This window comes from Lactuca saligna, chromosome 5, assembly GCF_052625555.1.
Source record: "Lactuca saligna cultivar CGN05327 chromosome 5, ASM5262555v1, whole genome shotgun sequence".
NCBI lineage: Eukaryota > Viridiplantae > Streptophyta > Magnoliopsida > Asterales > Asteraceae > Lactuca > Lactuca saligna.
This window is the reverse complement of record NC_136421.1, coordinates 316,786,678-316,812,942: the sequence shown is the minus strand read 5'-3', so window position 1 is coordinate 316,812,942 and position 26,265 is coordinate 316,786,678. Positions and strand designations below refer to the sequence as shown.

At 35.6% G+C, this 26,265-nt stretch overlaps 1 protein-coding gene across 1 annotated transcript; it reads right to left on the bottom strand.

The window, feature by feature from the left end:
- Window positions 1–1,645: 1,645 nt before the first annotated feature.
- LOC145048701 (protein VAPYRIN-LIKE-like) lies at window positions 1,646–3,504 on the bottom strand. The gene has a single exon (XM_078997286.1). It carries the CDS (start codon window positions 3,188–3,190, stop codon window positions 1,793–1,795), a length of 1,398 nt encoding a protein of 465 aa, XP_078853412.1. The 5' UTR covers window positions 3,191–3,504; the 3' UTR covers window positions 1,646–1,792.
- Between the last annotated feature and the right edge of the window lie 22,761 nt (window positions 3,505–26,265).

Sequence of the window (26,265 nt, the reverse complement as noted above, 5' to 3'; positions counted from 1 at the left end):
GCATTGACGTTCTTAGGGTTTGGAGACTGATGGAAGGTCAGCCTCAAGGTTGTAAGGAGATTATATAGGGTGCAAACCCCTAAAAATTAGGGTTTTCCTTTACAACGCCTACTCGTCGAGTTGGGCCTTCCAACTCGTCGAGTGGATCCTAAATCCCGCGTCCCACAAATGATCTCTACTCAACAAGTTGGAGCTCCCCAACTCGTCGAGTTCCAGTCTAAAACCCTAAAATTTTGAAAAGTAATTGATACCTGAAACAAGCATTACAGATCAATACTCAAACATCCCAAACACACCAAATTATTACTCAAGCCAAGAGTTTATGAATTTGCTACAAGGAACACTAATTCAATAACAACCAATTTTCAACAATTAGCAACTCCCATACTAACATCTCAACCTTAACAAATATTAACAAAAACCCAATACATTCCAACAAAACCTCTTTCCACAATCCTCATACCAATAAAACTACCCACAACCCAACCCCAATCAATATCAACAAAACCCATTCCAATACTGGCAACCACAACCTTCACAACCAATCAATATCAACAAAAACCCATTCCAAGACGATGGCATAATTGTTGCCGAAACTCAAGAACCCAAAAAAGCACCGCGAAAGAAAAATAAAATGACGATTCTCAACATTCGAAAAACTAAAGTGGAATGATGAAGAGGAAGCGACTTTGTTGCAAGCTTGGATGTCGGTCTCCATCTATTCTAGAAAAGGCAACAATCAATCTACTTCAGCTTTTTGGAAGCAAGTTTTAACACAATTCCATAATATAATTGGTAAGTGCATTTACCAGAGAAACGACGACCTAAACGAAAAATGGCGTGAGTTAAGGCTAGCTTGCACAAGCTTCAACGACATATTTAATAATCTTCAAAATATGTGTGCTAGTGATAGAAAAGATTTCAACATTGTGAGTACGTTGCTTGAAACTTATAAAAAAACACAAAGGAAAAACATTTTCACATCAAAAAACATGGTGCGTATGTCGTAAGGGGCCAAAGTGGGTCCTTCAACCGAATTCAACTTCGCAGTCTAGTGGATCAAAACAGTCAAGAACATCGAAATCGAACGCCGGATCGTATGATCCTAGACATGATAAACGAGTCGGATCGTATGATCCTAGACATGAAAAACGAGTCTGATCGTATACGGATCATATTTGGGGTATGATCGTATGATATTCGTAGGTAGGATCATAAAATCGAGATTCGATTCGATCCTACCTTCCATTGATTTTTTTTTGAAAAAATAAATTACCACTGTATGTCTTTTAGTATTTATTAGTTTACCGTTTATCATTTTGTATTATGAGTTGTGACAAATGTTTTGAAGTTTTTATAATTTTTGAATTAAAAACCAAATGTTTGAGATATTTTTTATGTTTTAAAATTATAAGTTAAAATTATGTTTTATTTTGAAGGATTCTAGGATCCTAATCCTAATTTTACGATCCCGGTCTTATATTCCCAAAAACCATCGTGATCTTAACAATCTTTACAGGTATAAATTTCAAAAGAATTGTTATGGGAGGGGAAGAGAGGGAGTGATAGTGATGTGGAAAGTAAGTAGTTGCACTGAGCCTAACTTCCATTCTTGCATCGTATCAAAAGTTATGTTGCATCAAAATTCTAAATGGTTTTAAGAAATTTATAGATCATATATCTTTGTAATATACAAGTTCCCCGAAAAAAGGGTCGAAAAGATCTAATGATTTCTGATAAGTAATCTATTTCCGTGATTATTAAGACTACGAAGTATAAACTATACATTAGATTACATACTTGTTAATAAGCTCTTTTTATCTTGCGAATAATTCTTAAAAGAATCTAAATCATGGACAGCAAGAGACTTCATGCTAGCTTTTGCTCCATGACCGATTAATAGCATCGCCACCTGAACATGCCCTCCCTCCACCGCCCTATGAAGCGGCGTGTACCCACTACCATCCACCACATCCACCCGACCACCATGATTCAGCAACACCTTCACCCCTTCAAAACAACCCTTAAAAGCCGTTTTATGCAACGCCGTCCACCCATTCTGATCCCTTCCGTTCACCTTCGCACCTTCTGCTAAACAATTCTTCATTCCATTCACATCTCCTTTTCTTGCTGATCGATGTAAAACATCTCCCAAATGTAACATATCGTAAAGATCTGTATGCTCGTTTTCAACTGCAAGATCGAATGCAGTCTTTCCTTCTTTAGTTACCGCATATTTCACATAACTGATACAGTTTAGCAGGAATTCAACCGCTTCTGAATGACCTTCCATGGAACAGCAATGGAGGGCAGTCCAGCCGTTGTGATCGGCTAAATCGGGGTCGCTTCCTAAAGTAATCAAGAACTCAAGTACTTCAATATAGCCATGACATGCAGCAACATGAAGAGGTGTTTGACCTTCTGAATCAATCGAATTCACATCGATATCCAAGTAACCCATACACAAAACTTCCATTAAATCCACCCGGTTTAAAGAAGCTGCATCGTGCAAGAGTCGGTCATTTCGATGATCAATCACACAATCAGACTCCATCAAAATCCGAACCGTGTCCAGATCTCCAGATCTGACAGCCAGCGACATCACGGAAACACCATCGGAATCCCGGTTGTTAACATCGGCTCCGGCGTCGAGCAGAGAGGAGACAACGTAGGACTTCCCGTTCATAGCAGCGGATCTCAGTAAGCAAGTGAGCTGTGACTCTTCGCACAACGAAATGGCTTTTGATAAAGTAAATGCGATTTCTAGGGTTTTGGAAGAGGAAGATGAGATCAGGTGTTCGATTACGTGAGTCCCAACAAAGGAGATCGGAATCGTGACGTCCTTAAAGATATGCGGGCCATGTTTGGAGAACAGTCTCCGGAGATCTTCCTGGTTGGCTTTTCCGGTGGGCAGCATGGATGACCGGACAAGAACGTTGTCCGGTGGGGTCGAGAGCGGCGGATGATCGGACGGTTTAGACAGGATGAGAGTGAAAGAAGCGGTACCGAGAGGAGGAATGATGGAGAATTGGTGAATGAAGGAGAGGAGCGATGGGTTTGTAGTATTGAGAGAGACAGCAACGGACATGGTGTGCATGAGATTGGTTAATCTGAAGGTTGTAGAACACTTCTGACCTCTGGTAAACACCATGTTCACCTCCTTCACATCTGCTTTAACCAGTCTGTCCATTATTGCCTTAATTCAGGCAACTTCTGAATCTTCTTTACCTCTGATCAGAATAAGAAAGATGGAAATGGGAGTTTCTTTCTTTCTTTCTTTATTACATCATGGTCATTATCTTATGGACAATAGTTTAAGTTTAATTTTTGAATTAATAATCATCATCATAGAATAATATAAAGATATATGGTATGCACTAGTTTGACATTTAGGAAGATGGTTGGAAGAAGGAGAGCGATTGCATACAGAAATTAAATTCAATAATCTAAAAGAAGTAGGTACTATTATGACATATTGAAGAAAGACTTTAATAGTAATTTTAGAAGCACATTACTGACTTTCCTAAAATCAAAGAAGATTATGGAAATACTTGTTGTGATGAAACATGATAACTAAAATACATAATGAACAATTAATACAAGAATACTTTTTGGGGTAGAATTATTGAGAGTGGACCACTAGAAAAGAAATGTGGAAAAACTGTAAGTTAAGACAAACTAATTTGTTATTATATGCATCAATATTACTATACAACGATATACACATATTAATAATATAATAGTGATTGTATTATTTTATATATAATAATAACACAAGACAATAGACATTGAAATTTATTAATGATTCCAAGTCAATCGCCATCAATCGTCAAAGGAAAAGTCTAATCTCATTCGCACCAAAAGAAAACAAAGGATGAAAACGTCCAACGTAGTCCCTACACATGACACAACGATTGGTGGTAGGGAGTTTGAAAATGTCCCTACCCATAAATCATAATTGTTTTTACAACTTTGTCTACTAATAACTACAAGAAAAGAAAAAATAATCAAATCAATTTCATATGCTGGCATATAACAAATTATAAAAAAAAGGTTTACCTTGTATATTTCTACTGCAAGATAGCCCCGAGAAACATTACTATTTGTCTTTTACTTTGCAGGTGAAAGAGGATTCGAATAACAGGTTAAAATTATCAAAATACCATAAACCCTGAATTGATGTAAGTAAAAGCACCATGTTTTTACTTTGTGTAAAATAATCAGTACAATAATATCCAATGTTGTAACGTGATATTTCTGTTACTTGTGTCTGTTATTGAGTTGAAGACTTTGAAAGCCGTGACATGGTAACATGGTATTTTTCATAATGTGCAACCGAAAGAGATCAACCGGATAAAGTGATATTCGAATTTGCAAAAGAAAACAAAATTAGGGTTTTACCTTAATATTTATAATTTGTAACAATTGATCTAAAAATTGTCTTAAATTTCAGGAAATATGTAGTTTACCTGAATGCCGACATAAACATACTTTGTATTGTATCGTAAATTCGTAATCCTTGAGTTCTAGGCATTAAGTGTCTTTAGAAGTGGACATGGGCCAGGCGTCAATACCCGAGCCCAACAGTCCAGGCTAAACTCCGAGAAAAAGTATGGTTCACCAATTTGTTCAGTTTGATCTAATCTAAAATTCCAATGGTATCAGGGGAATTGTGTAATTTTCATTAATTGAATTGAATAACAATATATGCTTAAATAGAAAAGTCAAACAACTAGGCTGAAAATCAGGAAGCGATAAGTGATAAAGATAAACAAAATATACGATAATTACATTATCCGATACTCCCCCTCAAGATGGAGCGTGTAGGTTCTTAACGCCCATCTTGCCAAGCAGAAATTGAAGTTGATTTGTACCAAGACCTTTTGTCAACAAGTCAGCAACTTGCATTTTGTTGTCAATCTTCATTAACACGACTTCTCGAGAAGCAACCCTCTCACGAACAAAAAAACAATCCATTTCAACATGTTTTGTTCGTTCATGAAACACTGGATTGTTAGCTATATGACGTGCCGCCTGATTATCGCAAAACAATGTGGTTGGCGAGTCAATAACAACTTGCAAGTCTTTTAAGAGCCATCTAACCCATAAGACTTCACTTACTGTGGAGGCCATAGCTCGATATTCAGCTTCAGCGGAAGAACGCGACACAACTGATTGTTTCTTTGTTTTCCAAGAAATCGGGGCACCTCCAAGCATAAGTAAGTAACATGTTCTGGAACGTCTCGTGTATGGGCATCCGAGCCAGTCAGAGTCGCAGAAAGCTGTCAACACTGGTTCTCCAGTTCATGGCAAAAGTATTCCTTGCCCCGGTGTTCCCTTTAGATATCTTAAGACTTGAATCATGGCTTGCATGTGACTATGTCGTGGATCAGATACAAATTGACTCAACACATTAACTGCATAGGTAACATCAGGACGTGTAGCTTGGAGATAAAAGAGCTGACCTACAAGTCTGCGATATTGAGTAGCATCAACTTGAGCTTCTTCTTCTCGTCGGTCTAGCTTTAAGTTTTGTTCAATGGGAAAGGAACTTGGTTTACACCCCAACATTCCACTATCTTTGAGAATGTCCAAAACATACTTCCTTTGACTCAAAACCAAACCATCTGAAGTTTTTGCCACTTCTATACCAAGGAAGTACTTTAAAAGTCCAAGGTCTTTGATACTGAAGGCTTTGTCGAGTTGCGTTTTTGTTTGTTGAATTCGGTCTAAATTGTTTCCAGTTATAATGACGTCATCCACATAAATCAGAATGGCAATGTAACTGTCGTCATGATCTTGTAAAAATAGTGAGTGATCGGCTTTAGATTGACGAAAATTTATGCTCAAAAGAAACTTAGTAAACTTGTGGTACCAATTTCGAGAGGCTTGCTTTAGCCCGTAAATAGATTTCTGTAGACGACAGACACGAGTCTCATTTTCTTTAGAAAAACCTTGAGGAATTTTCATGTACACTTCCTCATCCAAATCTCCATGCAGAAAGGAAGTGTTGACGTCGAGTTGGTGTATGAACCAATTTTTCTTGGCAGCAACTGATAGAAGAGTGCGCACGGTAACTAGCTTTGCAACTGGTGTAAAGGTGTCATGATAGTCAACGCCTTCCAGTTGAGTGAACCCCTTTGCTACAAGTCGAGCCTTGTATCGTTCTATCTCGCCATTTGGTTTATACTTGATCTTATAAACCCATTTTGAGTCAATTGCCCGTTTGCCCTTTGGTAGGTCGGTAAGAGTCCACGTTCCATTTTTTTCAAGGGCTCGAATTTCTTGTTGCATGGCTTGTTGCCAACGTTCATCCTGAGAAGCTTGGTTAAAAGATCGTGGCTCATCATGTAAAGTGATGGCCGTTAGGTAAGCTTTATGATTTTCGGAAAAACTTTCATATGAAACAAAATTAGAGATAGGGTGTACCGTTGAGGCTTCTTGATTGGAGTCGGGCTACTGGTGGTTGATCGAATGGGGGAGTTTGACAACAAAGTCCTTGAATTTTTGTGGCTGTGATTTCGTTCTGGTGCTTCTGGTAACATCCGGATTCTGTGGTTCATCATTTTGTGCAGGTTGATTTGTGGGCTCGGTTTGATTCGTGGGCTCGGTTGGCTCAATATCCGAACTCGTTTCTGCGCTATTGGGCTCACTCCATTGAACATCCTCATGACTATGTTCGTCTTGGAGATTGACGGAAGCATTAAATTCGTCATGAGATGACTCGTTTGTGGGAATGGATTCCAATGTTTGATTGGCTGGGTGCTTTCCATAACATGTGTCATCATGGTATTTTACCGGTTCTTCATCTTCACTGTATTGATTGGCTTCAACATTCCTGAATGGGAAAACGTCTTCACAAAACAACACATCCCTACTAATGATGATTTTATGTGCTTTGATGTCATAAACTTTGTATCCTTTTGTTCCTTGTGGGTAACCTAAGAACACACCGGGCCTTCCTCTTTCCTCAAATTTGCCCCCCTTTGTATCGGTATTTCTGTAATAGGCTAGACAACCAAATATTCTCATGTGATTGTAAACGATTTCGTAAGGGGTTTTATTTTTAATAACTTTGGAAGGGAGACGATTAATTATATAAGCTGCCGTTAGAACGCATTACCCCCAAAATCTTTTTGGAAGATTGGCTTCAAAACGGATTGCTCGAGCTGTTTCAAGTAAATGTCTATGTTTTCTTTCAACGACACCGTTTTGTTGCGGTGTGTGTGGACAAGTCGTTTCTAGCAAAATTCCTTCTTCGTGGTAAAATTGAAGCATAAAGTTGGAGGTGAATTCTCCACCATTATCGCATCTAATTCTTTTGATGTGTTTCTCAAATTGAACTTTCACCATTTTGTGAAAATCAACAAGGAACTTACTAGCATCACTTTTATACTTAATAAGAAAAACCCACACAGCCCTACTAAAATCGTCAATAATGGTAAGGAAGTAGTTGGACTTAGTGTAAGATGGTACCCGATACCCGCCCCAAATATCACAATGAATCAAATCAAAAACTTCTTTGGTTTTAATAGAACTAATAGGAAAAGGTGTCTGGGAAAGTTTTGCCTTTGCACAAGAATCACAAATTTCGTTACTAAAATTAATAGAATTACTTTTAGCTAAATCGATTCTAGAGAGTTTCTCTTTTGAAGCGTGACCCAGTCTTTTGTGCCAAGTGTCTGCGATAGTCACCATAGCCTTTCTACCCTTGGTCATCCCCATTCGATACAACCCTCCATGGTGTCTACCCGCTCCAATCAAGTTCCTCGTTTGTAACCCCTGCATTACACAAAAATCAGGAAAAAACGTTACTGCACATTGGAGATCATTGCTTATGCGACTAACGGAAAGTAGATTGCAGTTAAATTTTGGAACACATAGGACTCCATTTAATTTTACTCCCCCTGAGATAGTACAGTCGCCTCTTCCTTCGACAGATGCAGATTCACCATTCGGTATGACAACAGGAGGCTCAAAAAAAGTTCTCTTCTTATTTTCGAGCAAGTCGGGTAAATATGTTAAGTGGTCGGTGCTACCTGAATCAACAATCCAATCATCTTCATTACCCCTTTTACCTGTCATATTAGCAACGCGTTCTGTTACATTGTTGCCGTTGGTGCTAGAAAAGTGCTTTAGGAACATTTGGTATTGCTCGTTTGTCAACTCAAGTATTGGGCTCGACTCCGGCTCGATACATGCAGCTCTCGGTTTTTCCTTTTCTTTCTTTCCGGGCCACCATTCTAGGTATCCCACTAACTTGAAACACCCTTCTTTCTTGTGACCCTTCTTTTCAAAGAATGTGCAAAACTCGTTTTCTCTACCTTCTTTACTGTCTTTAGCAGCCCTTGAAGAGTTTCTTTCTTTGTTCACGTTAGAGTTGCCATCTCTCCTTTGAAAAGCCTTGAACGCAGCAGACTCGGGTTGAGCTCTTTTGTCGTTTGAAATTGATCTTTGCCTCTCGTCTTCCGCCACAAGATGATAGGCGGTACCCAAGGTGGGTGTGGGTTTGGTTGCCAGAATTTGGGTCTTGATGACATTGAAATCGGCATCGAGACCCATGAGAAATTGATACAATCGCTCTTTTTCTTGAAACTCGTCCATCCTCTTCCCGATATCGCAAGAGCAGTTGTCGCATGAACAGCGAGAAAGAGGTTGAATAGATGAATTCTCGTCCCACAAAGATCGAAGGTTTGTGTAGTATATTGATACGGAATCCCCGTCTTGTCGAGCAGCTGCAATTTTCTGCTTCAGTTCGTATGCTCTGGGAGAGCTTTCTCTGCTGAATCTTTTGAGTAAATCTGCCCATATTTGCGATGCAGTGCTCGCGTACTTCACGCTGTTGCGGATGTTCTTCTCCATTGCAGTGGTAAGCCACCATTTAATCATCGCATCACATCGCATTCAAGACATGTAGTTCGGAGATCCCTTTTTTGATTTCTTGATAGTCCCGTCAATGAACTCGATCTTGTTTTTGGCTAGAAGAAAATTTTCCATCTCTTGTGACCAGTCGGGATAATTGATGTCTGTGAGAACATCATTCACGTGGAGTTGCTTCGGGAAGTCCGAGGGATGAAGGTAATAAGGAGAATTGTGATCGATTGCTTGTACCAAAATTCTCCCCTGTACCGGAACCGGTTTTGGGTTGATCTCCTGCCATTCTTCAAGGTTTGATAATGGAAAGGGATCTGGTTTGAGATTTCAAGACCTGCTCTGATACCATCTAAAATTCCAATGGTATCAGGGGAATTGTGTAATTTTCATTAATTGAATTGAATAACAATACATGCTTAAATAGAAAAGTCAAACAACTAGGCTGAAAACTAGGAAGCCATAAGTGATAAAAATAAACAAAATAGACGATAATTACATTATCCGATATCTAATTGATCCGTTTTCCCGGAGTTATGTTTATAATATTTAGCGTATTAAGATTATATATTATAAAAAATAGCAAATCGACCAATTTATTAACATTCTTAATTTGTAGATATTGTGATTTTTTTTTTTAAATAAGCATTTTAATTTACTTTCTTAATCTGTAAGCATTATAAGTTACATAAAATTACAAAAATAATGGTCTATCTCCTTTACAATATCGTAACTGATCAGAAAAATAGTAAAAAGCTCGGTAAATCCGGTCCAATGATTGGTAAAAGTCTAGTATGCTCTTAGCATGACATGACATGGTCTAAACAAAGCTCGGGTAAGTAAAACCCGAAAAGACCGGTCCATATCTGAATATTTGACGGCTCAAAGCCCGCCGGTCGAAGCAAGACTGATTTAAGCCCAACTTAATTTGTCCAATACGTAAACAAGCCCGAAAGATTATATTTTGTGCCCCTTTATTCCTTTAATAGAGCGAGTCAAATAACTTTTCGACAAGTGCATGGACCACTGAATTACAATTTACAAATAAGCAACGTAACTTTAAAAATTCTAAATTTAATCCACAAAGGGTTGAGGGATCAATGAGTACTCCCAACCACCATGCCTAAATTTTCTTTTATTTAGACTCCACTTGCACCATTTGAATAAAGACAAAATACAAAACTAGTCTTGTGTACTTTAGTAGCTCTATCAAAAAGGGAAATAAGAGTTATGATGCTCTCAAAAGAAATAATTAAATTTATTACGTTATAATTCTAACATATTCATAGGTTTCTTCATTTTTGTTGATTTCTTAAGCACTTGTGGACACTTCCCCGACTGATGCACACGCACAAGGAAATGGATGATTACATTGTAATTAATATGTTAACCTTGATTAATATATTATTATTATAATTAGTTTTGTAACGTCCCAAAAATACTAATAAAAATTTTCATTTTCAAACAATCAAATCCATACGACATGTGTTCAAAATCCATAATGGTACAAATGTATCTCAAACTTCAAAGTGAAATGATAATAATCGGTGTAAAAATCATTAGTGGAGGTTGTGTAGTCAAGTTGGGCCAGTTCGTTTGGAATTGGAAGTGCTTGAAATATTCAAACCATTAAATCGTAAGCACAAAGCTTAGTGAGTTCCTCAAAATATCATATACCATACACACATTCGTCATGAGCTACCTCGAGGGTCTTACATCCAAGTGTCATGGGCTACCTCATGGTCTTTGCTTGGAATTCCATGGGATACCCATATGGTCTTGCATCCAAGTGTCATGGGCTACCTATATGGTCTTTCATACAATGTCATGGGTTACCCCATGGTCTTCCATGCAAGTATCACAAAGACAACAAACATCCTACATAGTATAGTGAGAAGACTCACCTCGCAACACAAATCATAGCTAACATCTCTCACAGACAAAGATCGAGTGTTATACACCACCTAATAAACCACACAGGGTGAACCCTTTATCCGCATTCTTAAACTAGCAATTGACCAAGAGTCAACCAAGTCAAAAAGTCAACGGTCAAAGTCAACTTCCGCTAGCCTCCACGTCGTGTCCTCTCATTGGCAAATACATAGCAGAATAACGACAAAATAATCGGGCATCCCTTATTCACCATCTCATGGCGGCCAAAATGCTACGTCGTGGAAACTAGGTCTCAACAACTTAATGGATTAAGTCGTTTCCCTTCTACTTTAAGAGCTCCAAAGCTCATATATAGTCCTTCCCAAGGTCTTGATGGATAAAGTTTCCAACTTTATCCATTAAGACATCACAATAAGTCAAGATCTATAAAACTAGGTCCTAAATGACAACTTAAGGCACGAACTCAACCATTAAGCACTTAATCACCAAAGCCACACGTCCATAACTTCTAGAAGGATTTCCTACACTCAAACCATCATAAAAATCAGTGCTTTATGGACATGCATATCCAATATATGTCTCATCCAAACTAGGTCAAAGCATGGAAGAAATGAACTTAATCTTGTGCATGAGACCAAATACACCCTAGAACTCTAGATATAGAACATATAACCCTAAAAGGACCTCAAGGATCCATAAAGTTGCCAACTTTATGGAATCCATTTCTCCAAACTTCCACAACATGAAGAAAAAAATGACAAGGAACCTAGATCTAGAAGCATGCAACATAAATCTTGGTTCTTGAACACTTACAATGGTCCATAAATGTGTTAGACGATGATGTCGCTTGCAAGATGAATTTATGCACCAAGGTAGCTCCCTTCTCCTTCAAGATGCCAAAAACACCAACAAGAACTTCAATAACTCATCAATGGAGGCTGGATCTGATTGGGGTTGGAAAGGAAGGTGTTGGAGGTTGATGGTGTGTAAACCTTAGCTCCCATTTTCCTTAAATAGGGCCTAAAGACCAAAAAATTAGGGTTTTGCCTTCAGATGGTCGCCATGTCGTGGCCTAATACTTGCCTCGTCGTGGGGCACAAAATGATTTGCGATCACTTTGGCCATGCCACATTGTGGGGACAACTTTCCCACATCATGGCCATTAAATCTCATAAATAATTTTTAAATTAACTATACCACATCGTGAGGACAACATTATTGGTTGATTTCACATTTATGATTTTGTTATTACTCTGATATTATTTTGAAAACGCTTTTCAATACTCTGACTATCTTTTGGAAGTAATGAAAGAGTGAATTGGTTGATTTAAAAATAAAAATTTTACCTTGTATTTTGGGACATTACAAATTGGTATCAGAGCCTTGGTTTGAGGGATTTGGGCATGCTCTCGGGTGTGTCTGAACTCAAATTGAGGAATTGATAAACTATTGTAACACTTGGTTTATGTGTTATTTAGTTTTCAACAATTTTAGACTTTTGGGCTGGAACTCGACGAGTTGGGGAGTTCCAACTCGTCGAGTATAGATCATTTTGGACATAGAATGAAGGTTCTACTCGACGAGTTGGAAGGCCTAAACTCGATGAGTAGACATTGGAAAGGAAACCCCTAATTTTCAGGGTTTGTACCCTATTTAAAGGCCTTAAGCCTCACTTGTAGCCTCCCTTATCAGCCCCTTTGTCCAAAGAAACCCTAAATCGTGTCTCATCTCCCATTTTGAGTGTGTGGGGGCTTAAGGAGTGCCTTTATGGTGTCTATGTGAAGAAGCTTGAAGTGGTTGGTGCATAACTGAAGGGAGAGGCTGTACATCTAGTGTTTACTCTGTTGTGGCAACCATTTTAAGGTATAAAGTCAAAACCTTGACCTTCCATTGCTTAGATCTTCTTCTATGAAAGTTTATGGCCATTATTAGCCTAGTTTGGTACCATTTTTGGTTTTGAGCATGATGTGAAGATATGGCTTCAGATATGAACATCTTAGGGCCTTTGGGGACTTAACGTTTCCAACTTTATCAAGTTTTGGACCTCCTTCATGCTCTAATTCCCTTAACAAGCTTTGATTAAGTGGTTTTAACCTTTAATGGCTTGCATGGATGTAAAATTATCAACTTTACGTGGTATCTTAACCCTAGGGGGCTGGAACCATAGTTTAGGGCTTTAGATTCGACTAGAAAGGGGCTGAATATGTTGAGACAGGGGAAACTCGACGAGTTGCCCTGGAAACTCGATGAGTTGGGTCGGGTTTTCCCGCTTTCTGGATACTGAGCAAACTCGGCGAGCCGATGAGATATCTCGACGAGTTCGCTAGGGTTTTTCCTGGTTTTCTAAACACTGAAGGAACTCGGCGAGTTAGGTTAAGATGGATTGTTGACCTTGACTATTGACTTTGACTTTGACCTTTGGCTTCGGGCAAGTTAGTCCGAAGGGGTGCTTGGAGTAAACCAAATTATAATGAAGGAGATTACGGGATTAGAGTAAGGCCCGTAACGGGTTGCGGCCCAATTTGGAAAATCGGGCCATTGCTGGAGTTATGGACATTATAGTGTTGGGATTTTGGTTTGGGCTTGGGCCTTAGTTTTGGATCATACTGGGCTAGAGGTAAAATTGTTATTTTACCCCAATGTATGGATTATGGATTATAGTATGGAACTCAATTGCTAATTGGGTATACTGATTGGTATTGATAGCTCAAGAAGTCGGTGGGGCAACAGCTAAGGATGTCATTCTAGAAGCTTCTGCATCGAAGGCGAGTCTCCTCACCATACCAATAGGTCTAAGGCACCAAGGCCGACCCATTTAGTGATGTGCGGTACACTAATTGATGTAGTGATATGTGGTATGCTAGTTGGAATGTGTTATGTAGCATGCTAATTGGTTATGTGATATTTGCATGAAAGACCATGGGGGAGCCCATGATACTTAAATGTAAGACCATGTGGGGGAGCCCATGGCATTCCAGGTAAAGACCATGGGGGAGGGGGGATCCCATGGTGCTTGGATGTCAGGCCATGTGGGGGAGCCCATGGCATTCCAGGTAAAGACCATGGGGGAGCCCATGACACTTGGATGTCAGACCATGTGGGGGAGCCCATGGCATTCCATGCAAAGACCATGGGAGGAGCCCATGACACATATGTGTAAGACCATGTGGGGGAGCCTATGATATCCTAGGTTAAGACATTGGGAGGATCCCACGACATCCCTATATGTTTATATGCATCGCTTATGTGATCGTTATGGTTTATGTAGCTGATATAGCTAATATGGATTATGTGGTTATGTAGATTGTGTGGGGTATGCTTTGGGGAACACACTAAGCTTCGTGCGTACATTTTTGTTTATTGTTTCAAGTATCATCGGTTTGGAAAGGAAGGGCCCGACTTGATCGTAGCGCACACACCCGTGTTTTCCGCATTATGTGATTTTGGGAAGTAACTCTGATAAATGTTTTAATTAAGCAATGTTTTTTAATGGTTGGATTAAGTAACAATTGTATTGGACTATAATAAAAATGAAATTTTTACCCTTGATTTTTGGGTCATAACTAATATTTTAGAAGAAAAATGATTTTCTAAAAAGGTTTTTATAAGATAAAGGGGTGCGATGCATGCAATCAACCGAGATCGAGTAAGTAATTGCCAAAATACCCATACATGAATGTTATGCTTTATTATGCCATTATTGGAGTTTCATGTATGCTAGTGGATAGGTTAAGGATCCCTCCAAGAATTGCATGATAGAATTGTCTGACATCTGTGATGCCTTATAGCCTAGGGACTTGTTTCTTATGTGCTACCTAAAGTGTAGATTGATGATGTTAATTACTATGGGTATGTTTTAGAGTTGTACATAATTAGAATCATATAGCCTTAGAATGATTGATTTAGTCTTATTTCATGTTCCCTATTTGGTTGTGGCCTTAGGGTAGAATTACTTATTCTACAGTTTATTTGATCTTGTATTGTGTATATAACTTGCATGCACGAGGCAACCGGCGGTGATGGTAGAGACTCTTGGCAATACGAGAGCAAATAAGAGGAGGATTCCTATGAGAGACTAGGAAGTTTTGTAGTACGTTTTGTACGCTTTTTTAGCACATAACTTATGAGATTTGCCATAGTTAAGTGATTTAGAGGATTCAGGATGATTCTTGAGGAAAGTACAGATAGATGAGGAAGGTAGTATTGGGCCTGTACTACTGGAAGCACATGATCCATACTCGAATCAAGGAAAGTCATGAAAAATATAAGGAGCTTATAGCATGGGGGATTCTTTGGGGTATGTTCTAATCTTTTTTATTATTGCCTTTCAGTGTGGTGGTGATTACCCAAAGTCTTGGTTCTGGTTCCGGTTCAGGCACTGATGTAGAACCAGATGACGAAGATGATATACAAGCTAATTACGTAATATATCACATGCAATATCTTGGATGTGACCCTATGATGTTTGGTACTATCAAGGAGGTCATTATGGAGTTACTGGATGTAACACCTGCAATTTTGGGCTAGACGTTTAAAGTATAATTTTATTAATTATAAATTTTCTCGAACAATAAAAATTGTTGATTAGAATAATTGTTCTTCATATGTGTTGCGAGCTAATAAATATTTATCATATACACATTAACATTAAGTAGAAAAAATATTAGGATTATATAATACAACTTAAAATAAAATATATCATTGAAACAATAAAATAAAGATTAAAAATAAAATATTAATTAGGATAAATAATTTCAACGAAAGTTGTAGTAGACATAATCAATTATGTGGATATAAACAACGCTCAAGTCTGATTTCGTATACGGAAGTTATGATTTATCTAAGTTTCGTACTCAAACCAATACGACAATATCCGTCATAAAAAGAAAACCGAAGTTAAGTTGCCTTTTAGTCAAAGTAAAAAAAAGTCAAAGTACTCTTCAATAGGAACGTGTCAATAAAAAGAACGTCAAAATCTGACTTCATATGAGGAAGTTATGTTTTTCAAAGTTTCGAGTGCGACACAGTACAACACTGTGCGAGATAGAAATTGAAATTAAAATTGGCTGATTGTTAACCAACATAATGTAAATGAGAATTGAATATCTTGTAAATACAAATCGTCAATATAAATACATTCGAGAACATAGCTCATATGTGTTGGGTATAAGCGAAACTTGGTCCTCAAGTTTTGAAACATGACAAAATTTGTTCATATTTGTAAAATTGAAATAGATTGAGAATTAGCTAACTGAGTCTAAATGAAAGTTGTAATACTCTTCGATAAGATCCCGGGGATATAAAGAACGTCGAAAACGGATTTCATATGAAAAAGTTATGAATATCACAGTGTTATTTATAGTTTAACCCTGCTCGAACTGAAATACGAAAAATAATATGAGAATTAGCCAACAAAATCTATATGAAAGTTGTAGTACTCGTCTATAGCTACACTTGGATATAAAAACCATTAAATATAGAGACCGTATGTGAAAGTTAAGAATTTTAGAAAATTAATAAATTCGGACGACCCGGATCAATGCGATGTGTCACAATCAGAATTGACCCTTCCTCCACAATTTCAGGGTGTGACATCCCAATTTTCATGGCCAGAAAAGACCGATTTGTTTATGCTTTGTTTTATAAAATCAGAGTAATCTTTTAAAGAAAACGGTTGCGGAATTTGTTCCCAAAACAAGATATGATACTAACTTATCAAATCATTTCTCAAAGAGAATGTATTTTCATTTAATAATAAAACCTCGGGATGTCATGTTCCGATACAGACATATAAGCATAAATAGAACTTACATGCAATTACACTAATGATTTATATCTCCTTTAAATCTCTCTGTGAAATATGTCTTCGTATCGATACCTGTGATACAAAGAAAACTGAGTGGGTCAGGCTTGGGGGCCTGGTGAGCATATAGGGTTTTCAACCCACAATAATATAATTATTATATTCAACCATCAAACAATCAATTCAATTACCCATCCTTATTATCTTCTTTATTTCTTAGGATTTTACCCTAGGAATTCAACTACTCGTCATTCATTCATTCCTAAGGATCGACCTAAGGAATTAGCACAAACTTCCATTGCTACATAAGGCGCATCTGTCAACATTATCCTTTAAGCGCCTCTGCTAGGATTACATCATACACTATGAGACGCGACTGCCAGGTTTATGTCATTCTCTTTTAGGCGCATTTGCCGACATTATCCTATAAGCGCATCTGCCAGGATTATCCTATAAGCGCATCTGCCAGGATTACGACATTCACTACTTGGTGCATCTACCGATATTATTCTTAAGCGCATCTGCTAGTATTATGATATTCTCTAATTGGTGAATGTCCCAATATCATTCTTAATCATCTTTCATACCTCATCGTTTTATCACATACCAACTATCTCATCTACCCATGTTCTACCCAACATATTTGTAGATATAAAATACATATTAAGTTTAACTCATTTAAAAACTATATAAAACATCCATCCCACATTCATCTCAAATAAACAACAATATATAAACACATAGCACGTATTTTGTAACAAATACTTCATATTTATGTGTTAAAAGAAAGTAACCACACACTCACCCAAACATATACTTAATACATTCAAACAATACTTGTATTATACTCGTGTTTATGAAAGGGACTATACACCCACACATATAAACAACTTTATATTATACACATAGCACATATTTTATAGCAAATACTTAATATTTATGTGTTAGAAGAAAGTAACCACACACTCACTTGATCAGAAGATGATCGGACAACACTACGGCTTGTAGAAGTAGTATTCTTTGGTAGATCTGGAAGATCTTCACAAAAACCGGGCTCCTCGCGGGCAGAGCTTCGGCTCGGGATCTTCGGGGCCTCGGGACTTGCTTCGGGGCTCGGGAATGATACCGGGGCTTCGGGATAATTCTTGCACGAAAAATGATGCAAAAACGCGAGAAAACGGGAAGAATTGAGCAAAGAAGTCAGTTGCCCTCGACACCCTTTTATAGGCGGCTGGAAGCCCATTTACGTTGGGCGTAACGTGGATCAGATCGCTGACTCCCCCCATGGATAATATCGGTTAATTTATAATTAAATTAAATATCGAAAATATTTAATAAACTTCAAAAATTCATATCTTCCTCATACGAACTCCGTTTTCGACGTTCTTTATATCCCCACGTAGGTGAGACTATGCTCTACAACTTTCTTTTAGACTCCATCGACTAATTTTGACTTTATTTTTGTTATTTATTTTTAATAGGTCGGGACAGGAAAACTCCGTTATAAAATCATAACTTCTTTATCCGACGTCCGTTTTCGCCTATCTTTTTATCGTTTAACTCATATTAATGAGACCTTCGATTCTCATTTAGATTGTTTCGGCAAAAAACCGCTCGGTCTCAAATCGAGCATTCGGGCTGCACACCGCTAAGTCGAAAGTTCGAAAAATCATAACTTCCTCATACGAAGTCAGATTTGGGCATTCTTTTTATGCACGCTCATGGTTTAATGTATTCTACAAGTTTCATTTAGATTGCTAAGGCTAAATATCGCTCTAACGTAAATTCACTTTTTACGTCGCGCTGTGTCGTGCCGGTTCTGTCGCAAAACTTCGACAGGTCATAACTTCTTCGTTATAACTCGGATTTCGGCGTTCTTTATATGCATGGAAACCTTGTAACATATACTATAACTTAATTAAGATTATTCCTTCAAAATAATTTTCCATCAAAAAGTCATTTTTGACGCTTAACGTCTCTAATTGACTAGCCCGGATCTACGGGCGTTACACAGGGGATGTGGACGCCCCAGGAGCTGCTATGTGGATAGGGTGCAGCGCGCCTAGGCACGATGCGTCGTTCCTGTTTGGCTATATATACTTCCATTTTCTTATCACTTTTCTTCACAAAACTCCTTCTTTTCTCTCTTAAATTTTCTCAAGGCCCCGAGGCCCGACTTTAGTACTTCTTGATGGGTTTTATATGTTACAAAGAATCTATTTTTGGCAAAAAAACATAAACCTGAAATTCACATACACCCTAAGGATCTATGTTTTCACAAATGAATGCAATAACCAATTGAATATTAATAACCCCACAAGAACCCTAGTATTTTCGAAAATAATAACAAGGGTTTAGAAAACATACATTTTGATTATATTAGTAGATAATCAAATCAAACCTTTCTTGTAGTCACTTGGAAGCTAGCACCAGGAATTTCGTGCCTCTGATGGTTGACACTCAACCCTATAAACAATGAGGCTTAATGAGAGAGGATAGAGGGGATATGAGATTTTTGGTATTACCTTGTGAGAATGGAATGACCAAAATTCAGAACCCCATGGAGGGTTTATATTGGTGATGAAGAGAGCTATGGACAAGGCAGTTTCCTAAGATAAGCTTTAATCCCATAATTTCCTCCCTAAGGCATCCAAGACTCCCTTAATGCCCAAGGAAACCCTAGAGCCCTTCTAGAATTCGTCCCCCCTCATACAGAGGTTCTAGAATGGCTTAATGTTCAACTTTTGGACATTGTAACCTTTAGTCCTTCTATTTTTAATTATTCCAATTAATCCTAAAATTAATTCTAATTAATTTTAATTGAACAATACTATTTTTAATTAATATATAATTCAGATAATATATTAATAAATTATTTATTTTTGTTTTCTAATTAGTTTATTAATCAAAAATTAATAAAACAATTTCTCTCTCTAGAAGTCATCATATTCAATTACTAGGTTTGAGGGCAACCCAAAAGGACTTTGCTAATCATTCAAGTATATACTAATTCAGTTATTGGCTTAGACACCTAATCCAACTGTCTCCCATTTGGATAAGTTTATAACTGTATTTACCGGTATAACTTCTACATTTGACAGCAAAGAGTGCTTCCATAGCAACTATCAAACTCCAAAATGAACAAAGATTAGTCCTAAGATAAGTGATCAAATATTCCTTCATTCTACAAGATATCATACAGACATAAGACATGGATCATAATCAATCTCATTGTCCAAGTTTTGTTTCCCGATTTTTGATTTGTGATGACGGCATAATACTTCAAATTGAATACATCAATTAAGTCCTGGTTGGGCCAAAACACTATAAGTCAACACCAAATTACTTAGGGAACCAAAGATATCGATTTTCCTATTAGGGAAAAAAGAACGAATAAACTTTGAATTATATGTTTGTATTATTTACTCATCAAATCATACATGATATTGCGTTTTATAACATCATTTTACCAATGCATTTACACAACACCAATGCACAAACGACTTGTAAATTACAACTCATATATCTATGTTTCAAGAATATAAGATATTATCATCTAGGTAATGTGTGTGTTGCTATGAGATATGATATGTGATTGTTGTTATGTTATGCATATCGGACTTTGGTCCAATGCCGAGCGGGGACTGATGTTGGGTAGGACCTGATGTCGGACTTTAGTCTGATGCTGGGCGGGGACCAATGCCAGATTCATCCAATGTCAGGTAGGGCCCGATGTAGTGGAATAGGCCAAAGTTATGTTTATGTTATATGCATTGTTGATATGTTTATATGTATACTGGATTTCAGTTTGATGTTGGGTGGGGCCCGATGTCGGACTTGTCTGATGCTGGGTGGGGCTCGATGTAACGAGCAAGGCCCATTGTATGTTATTATGTGATGATGTGTTGGTATGTGGTAGTTTGGGGAGACTCACTAAACTTCGTGCTTACAATTTTCAGTTTTGGTTTCAAAACTTCCGGTAGCAAAGGGAAGAGCTCAAGATGATTGCGGTGTACACACCATTCACGCAACCTAGGATGTTTAGACTCTGATATTTTAGGACATGGTTTTGATACAACATTTTGTATAATGTTTTGAGATACATAACTTATGATTTTATTGTGATGTTTGATGGGCTATAGTTTTCTTAAATGATTTTTAAAACAAAATTTTTGGACTATATTTTTGGGATGTTACAAGTTGGTATCAGATCCATGGGACAAATGGTAAACACAAGCTATGTATGTCCACCCAACAGAACCTACTTTTCCATTTCTTATTCGAACGAGCTAAATATGGAGTGAGAGGAAAGTGACGGTGACTGAAATAAAACTAGTCACCATACTTCTTCAAGCAATAAAAAATAGAAAAACAAGGAGACATCAAGTGTTATCTCATCAGCAACACAAAAAACTTCGAAAGTGATAATCATTGACACTGCATTCGGACATAGTTGGACAAGATGAACTTGTAGTGACAAAAACTTCTAAGAAGAAAGGAGACAGGGGTAACCGAAACCCACATAAAGGATGTCGAAGATAGAAACCAATCTTACGTGGCGGGACATCAAGAACAAACGAAGATGAAGACAAAACATGGAAACCAAATACATGAGAAAGGTGATATTAATGAGTATACCACTCCAGCATGCAGCGCTCCACTTTGCGCGCCACTACAGACATGCCATCACTCATATTAGTCATAGTGATGCAAAGTTAAAGGGAATGCATGTGAGGAAGTTTCTACAAGAACAATCAGGCTTACCCGATAATAATCAAAGGGACCAGTTCAATAATTTACTAAGGGCAATCTAATATAAGAAAGAAAGATACCGTGCGACGGCGCAAGCATTTAATGCACAACATGCGAAGGATTTTATAGTACCTGATATGGATTTAAAAGTATAAATGACAAAAATATCTTAGCAATATTCTTTTACCCTTTAGAATGGGGGCTTAAAGGTGTACCAGGTCGGTAGTCCGAGGAAACCCACTATCGGCCCGGTACTCACCAGATCGACGCTACAAGCATTTCCACTTCGTTCGGAAAAATATGAATTAAAATAAATCGTATGTAAGCATTGGAATCATATCCCAGAAAATATACCAAATAATATAAAGCAAATAAAATAAACAAAGAAAGGACAGGAAGTGCGACCTCTCACAGACCGGGTAGTGGGTGAAAGACCGATCTAAGAAATGGGTTTACTAACCACAGATACCCTATAAATACCCCCAGAGACATGATAATGGCAGGTAAGAAGGGAGAACATATACTCTTTAACACAAAAGCAACACCAGAAATGTAACACCCAAAAATATGGTCCCAAAAATTTATTTTTTAATAATAGATAAAATAGTGATTCCAATAACATCCAATCATCTCAAAAAAAAACCAATGTATTAATTGTCTTAAAAACAGAGTAAAACATCATATGCGGAATCCAATGGTGTGTGCGATGCAGTCATCCCAAGCTCTTCCCTTTGGAACCAGAAGTACTTGAAACATAAACTAAAACTATAAGCAAAAAGCTTAGTAAGTTCCCCGAAAATACCACATAACAATCATACAGTAAACATATAGTGGGCCCGCCCAGTCTTCAGGCCTCGCCCGATCATCGGGATCCACCCGGTCATCGAACTGAGCTCGGAAAGCATATAAACACATACACATGTAATATACACATCCTACAAATAGTCATTGGGCTTCACCCGACATCGGAACTTAGTCCAAGGCTGATTTCGGTCACCAAAAACTGTTAACCTCTAAATGGTCATTACAAGACTCCTTTTATAGGGAACATAAAGATACAAGCTCACCCAGAACTGAGAACGCCAACGGACTGAAATCAAGGTTGATTTCAGTCTACCCAACCGAAAACACAAACTAAGCCTAAACACAAACATTTACAAATCCTACAATGTATAAGCCTAACACAAGCCAACAAAATATGTCCTAAAAAGAATGTTACAGGAAAAAATTAAGGAACTTGACTACAATAACACACATCATCCCATTTGTTTTAAATCTCTTTAAACTAAAGAAATATATATAAAAAAAAAAGCTATTTTAATTATAGAAAAGGGCTTTAAATTACAGGAATTGAAAAAAAAGACCAAGTTGTTGCATACCAAGCATCGAACTTCATAGCTAACCACCCTTGTTTGATTGACATAAATAAAAAAAGTGTCCAACTTCATCCTATCCATTATAAACATCCAAACAAAAACCTAGCTAAAGTATTAATGTAAGCAACAAAAATCAAAATCAACAAAATTAACTAAAAGTAAAAGTAAATAAGCAAGATTTGGTTGGAGTGTTGATAGATAATTGAGATTTATGTCTAAAAATATCATGAAAAAGTTCACCAGGTTCTCAGTATTTTGATCGTTGAGCGCTCAGGTGGGGGATTAGGTCGCTGGTTAAGGTAGATAAAAAGGCCAGGGTTAAAGAGTTAGAGAGATAAAAGTAAACAGTGGTCAAATTTCATATATATATATATATATATATATATATATATATATATATATATATATATATATATATATATATATATATATATAGAGAGAGAGAGAGAGTAAAAATATATATTATTAACACCATGGGTTTAATAGTATAAAATCAGTTGATTTCACCCATTAGTTTCCTCCTACCCTCTTTGTTGACATTATCGAAATCGTAAAGGAAGAGAACTGAGTACCAATGACAAAGTAATTAAGTTGTTCATGAACTTGACTAAAAGCTAATCAAACTCTCTGGCAGGAAAAAAAACCTCCGAATTATGTCCCAAAACTTCAACAACGCCCCAAAACCACAAATCCTAAAAAAACTAATTCCTATGTAGAAAACAAAATAGGAAATCAACACCTTGCTATTCATGAGTATTTAAACAATTGACAAACTCAAGGGTGGAGCACCAGTGGACGGTGGCAGTGACTCAAATATTATGTGCGACTGAACTATGAAGATGCAGTAGTGGTAATCGGATGGTGCGGTGCAGAAGAGTAGGTGACGGTGGAGACCTGGTGGCAGAAGAAATCGTCAAAATGGGGAGGAATGAGTAAGAGCGAGTGTAGAATTGAATAATAATAATAATAATAATAATAATAATAATAAGATTTTATTTTAGGATTAAAAATAGATAAATCAGTTATTGATTTTATAGGATTGGAATCAAAAAATTAAGAAACTAATAAATAGCAACCCAATGGAAAAGCAAAGTTTGAAATTTTTGTTTACATATATAATAGGTAATTTGAATGCAACGTAATTGGATATTAGAACTAGTTAGCTTAATCTTAGGATTCAAGTTATTTACAATTGAAGAATTACATGAGCAGGAAAATCAGCCCAAGAGTTTCTCCGGGATTCACACATGGCATAGAGTAGGTGTAGAAAGGTGTCACGTGGCGTTGTAGAGAGTTTTTTATTAGGGAATATATATATATATATATATATATATATATATATATATATATATACACACACACACAGAGGGAGAGAGAGAAGAGAGTTCAATTATGAAACAAAATGGTTGAGAATAGATTAATCATTCTCAGCCAATCATTTATTTTTCCTATAAAACCTTGCATTGTATCGGTAGAAATGAGCAAGGAATGTACGTGAGTTTTCAAACCAAACATGTTTCTTTAAACTATGTTAATCATTACCTTAATATATATAAAAACATAGTTTTTCTTGTGTGTTTTTTAATTTTTAAGAAGCAATTTTATCGAAAAACTATTTTAAATATATCAAAATTCATAATTTTTTATTCTCCATAAATAGACATTCATATTAATATAGTTTTAAGATAAAATACAATTTTTATTTATTTTTTATAATTTCAGCTCCTTTATTCATAACTGAATAAAAATTCTATCAGATTTTTAATATAGTACATTCGATATTCATTTATGAAAAAAACATATGTTTAATTTTTTACAGTTTATGTATCATTTATATATGAATAAAATATTAATCAGATTTTTGTTATAGTTTATTTATATTTTATATACGAATATGTAGTATGTTAATAAAACACGAATATAACGTGTGACGAGAGCTGATGTAAAATGTAAAAAGTTTATTACATGTTATATTCATATATGAATGTTATTGAAACTATAAAAAAAATTAAACATATTTTTTATTCATAAGTGAATAACGAATGTACTGTAACAATAATACGAGACACTTTTATTTACTTATAAATAACAAGAAATGAAACTATAAAAAAAATTATTTTATCTTAAAACTATTTCAATATTAATGTCTATTTATAGAGAATAACAAATGTACTGTAATAATAATATGAGACACTTTGATATATTTAAAAAAAAATCAATAAAAATAACTAGTTAAATATAATAATAATAATAATAATAATAATAATAATTATTATTATTATTATTATTATTATTATTATTATAATTATAATATTAATAAGATTAATAAACTATATTTTTATATATATTAAGACATAGTTTAAAGAAACATGTTTTTTTTTTCGAAAACATATGTGTTCCTTTTTCTTTCTCCCGGTACGATTGAGGTTTTAAGGCAAAAATAAATTATTTTGAGAATGGTTCATTTATTCTCAAAACTCATGAGTTTTGACACTTAATAAATGAATGTTTTTTTTGCCACATGTCAAGCTCTCATGAGTTTTGACACTTGTTATTTTATGGTATTTTTGAAATAAATATTATCCACTTGTTAATTTTTGATTTCTTTCAATTTTTAAAATTAAAGTCATATACCTATATACGTAAAGTATTAAATATCATATATATGATATTAAATTGCAATAAATACGTCTATTTTTTTTCTTATTTTAAAGTTGTACATTAAAAAAAAATTGTTTATATTTTAATGTTTAATCTTTTTTTAAATCAACCCGTGTAATACACGTGTTTCACACTTATTATATATATATATATATATATATATATATATATATATATATATATATATATATATATATATATATATATATATATATATATATATATATGTTCAGGTTCATTTGTGATCATTCTAATTTTGTGAAACCGTGAGACCAAATCTACAAATAAATTTAAAATGCAAAATATATGGAAAAATCCAAAAATTCTTTTTTTAAATATTATTTTCGGAACTTGAATTAACTAAAAAAAATTAAAAAAATAAAAAAAAATTCCGTTTTTTTTTTAAATAAGTGAAATATTCTAAATAGAATATTACGCTAACATATTCTAAAAAATAATTTTAAAATGCAGAATAAATGGAAAAATCTAAAAAATCTTTTTTTAAATATTATTTTCGGAATTTGAATTAACTAAAAAAAATAAAAATAAATTCCATTTTTTTTGAAAAATACGTGAAATATTGTAATAGAATATTACACTGACATATTATAAAAAATAATTTTAAAATATAAAATAAATGGAAAAATCCAAAAATTCTTTTTTTAAATATTATTTTTGGAACTTGAATTAAATAAAAAAATAAAAAAAATATAAGAAATAGAAAAATGCGACTCACGGTCTCAGAAAATTAGGTCATCTCAAATGAACCTATATATATATATATATATATATATATATATATATATATATATATATATATATATATATATATATATATATATATATATATATATATATATATATATATATACACTGTTAATGAGCTGGATAATTTTGAATGTTTTAATT

What these genes read in the sequence shown, in the direction of transcription:
- LOC145048701 (XM_078997286.1), bottom strand. Translation starts at nt 3,190, where the DNA reads ATGGACAGACTGGTTAAAGCAGATGTGAAGGAGGTGAACATGGTGTTT.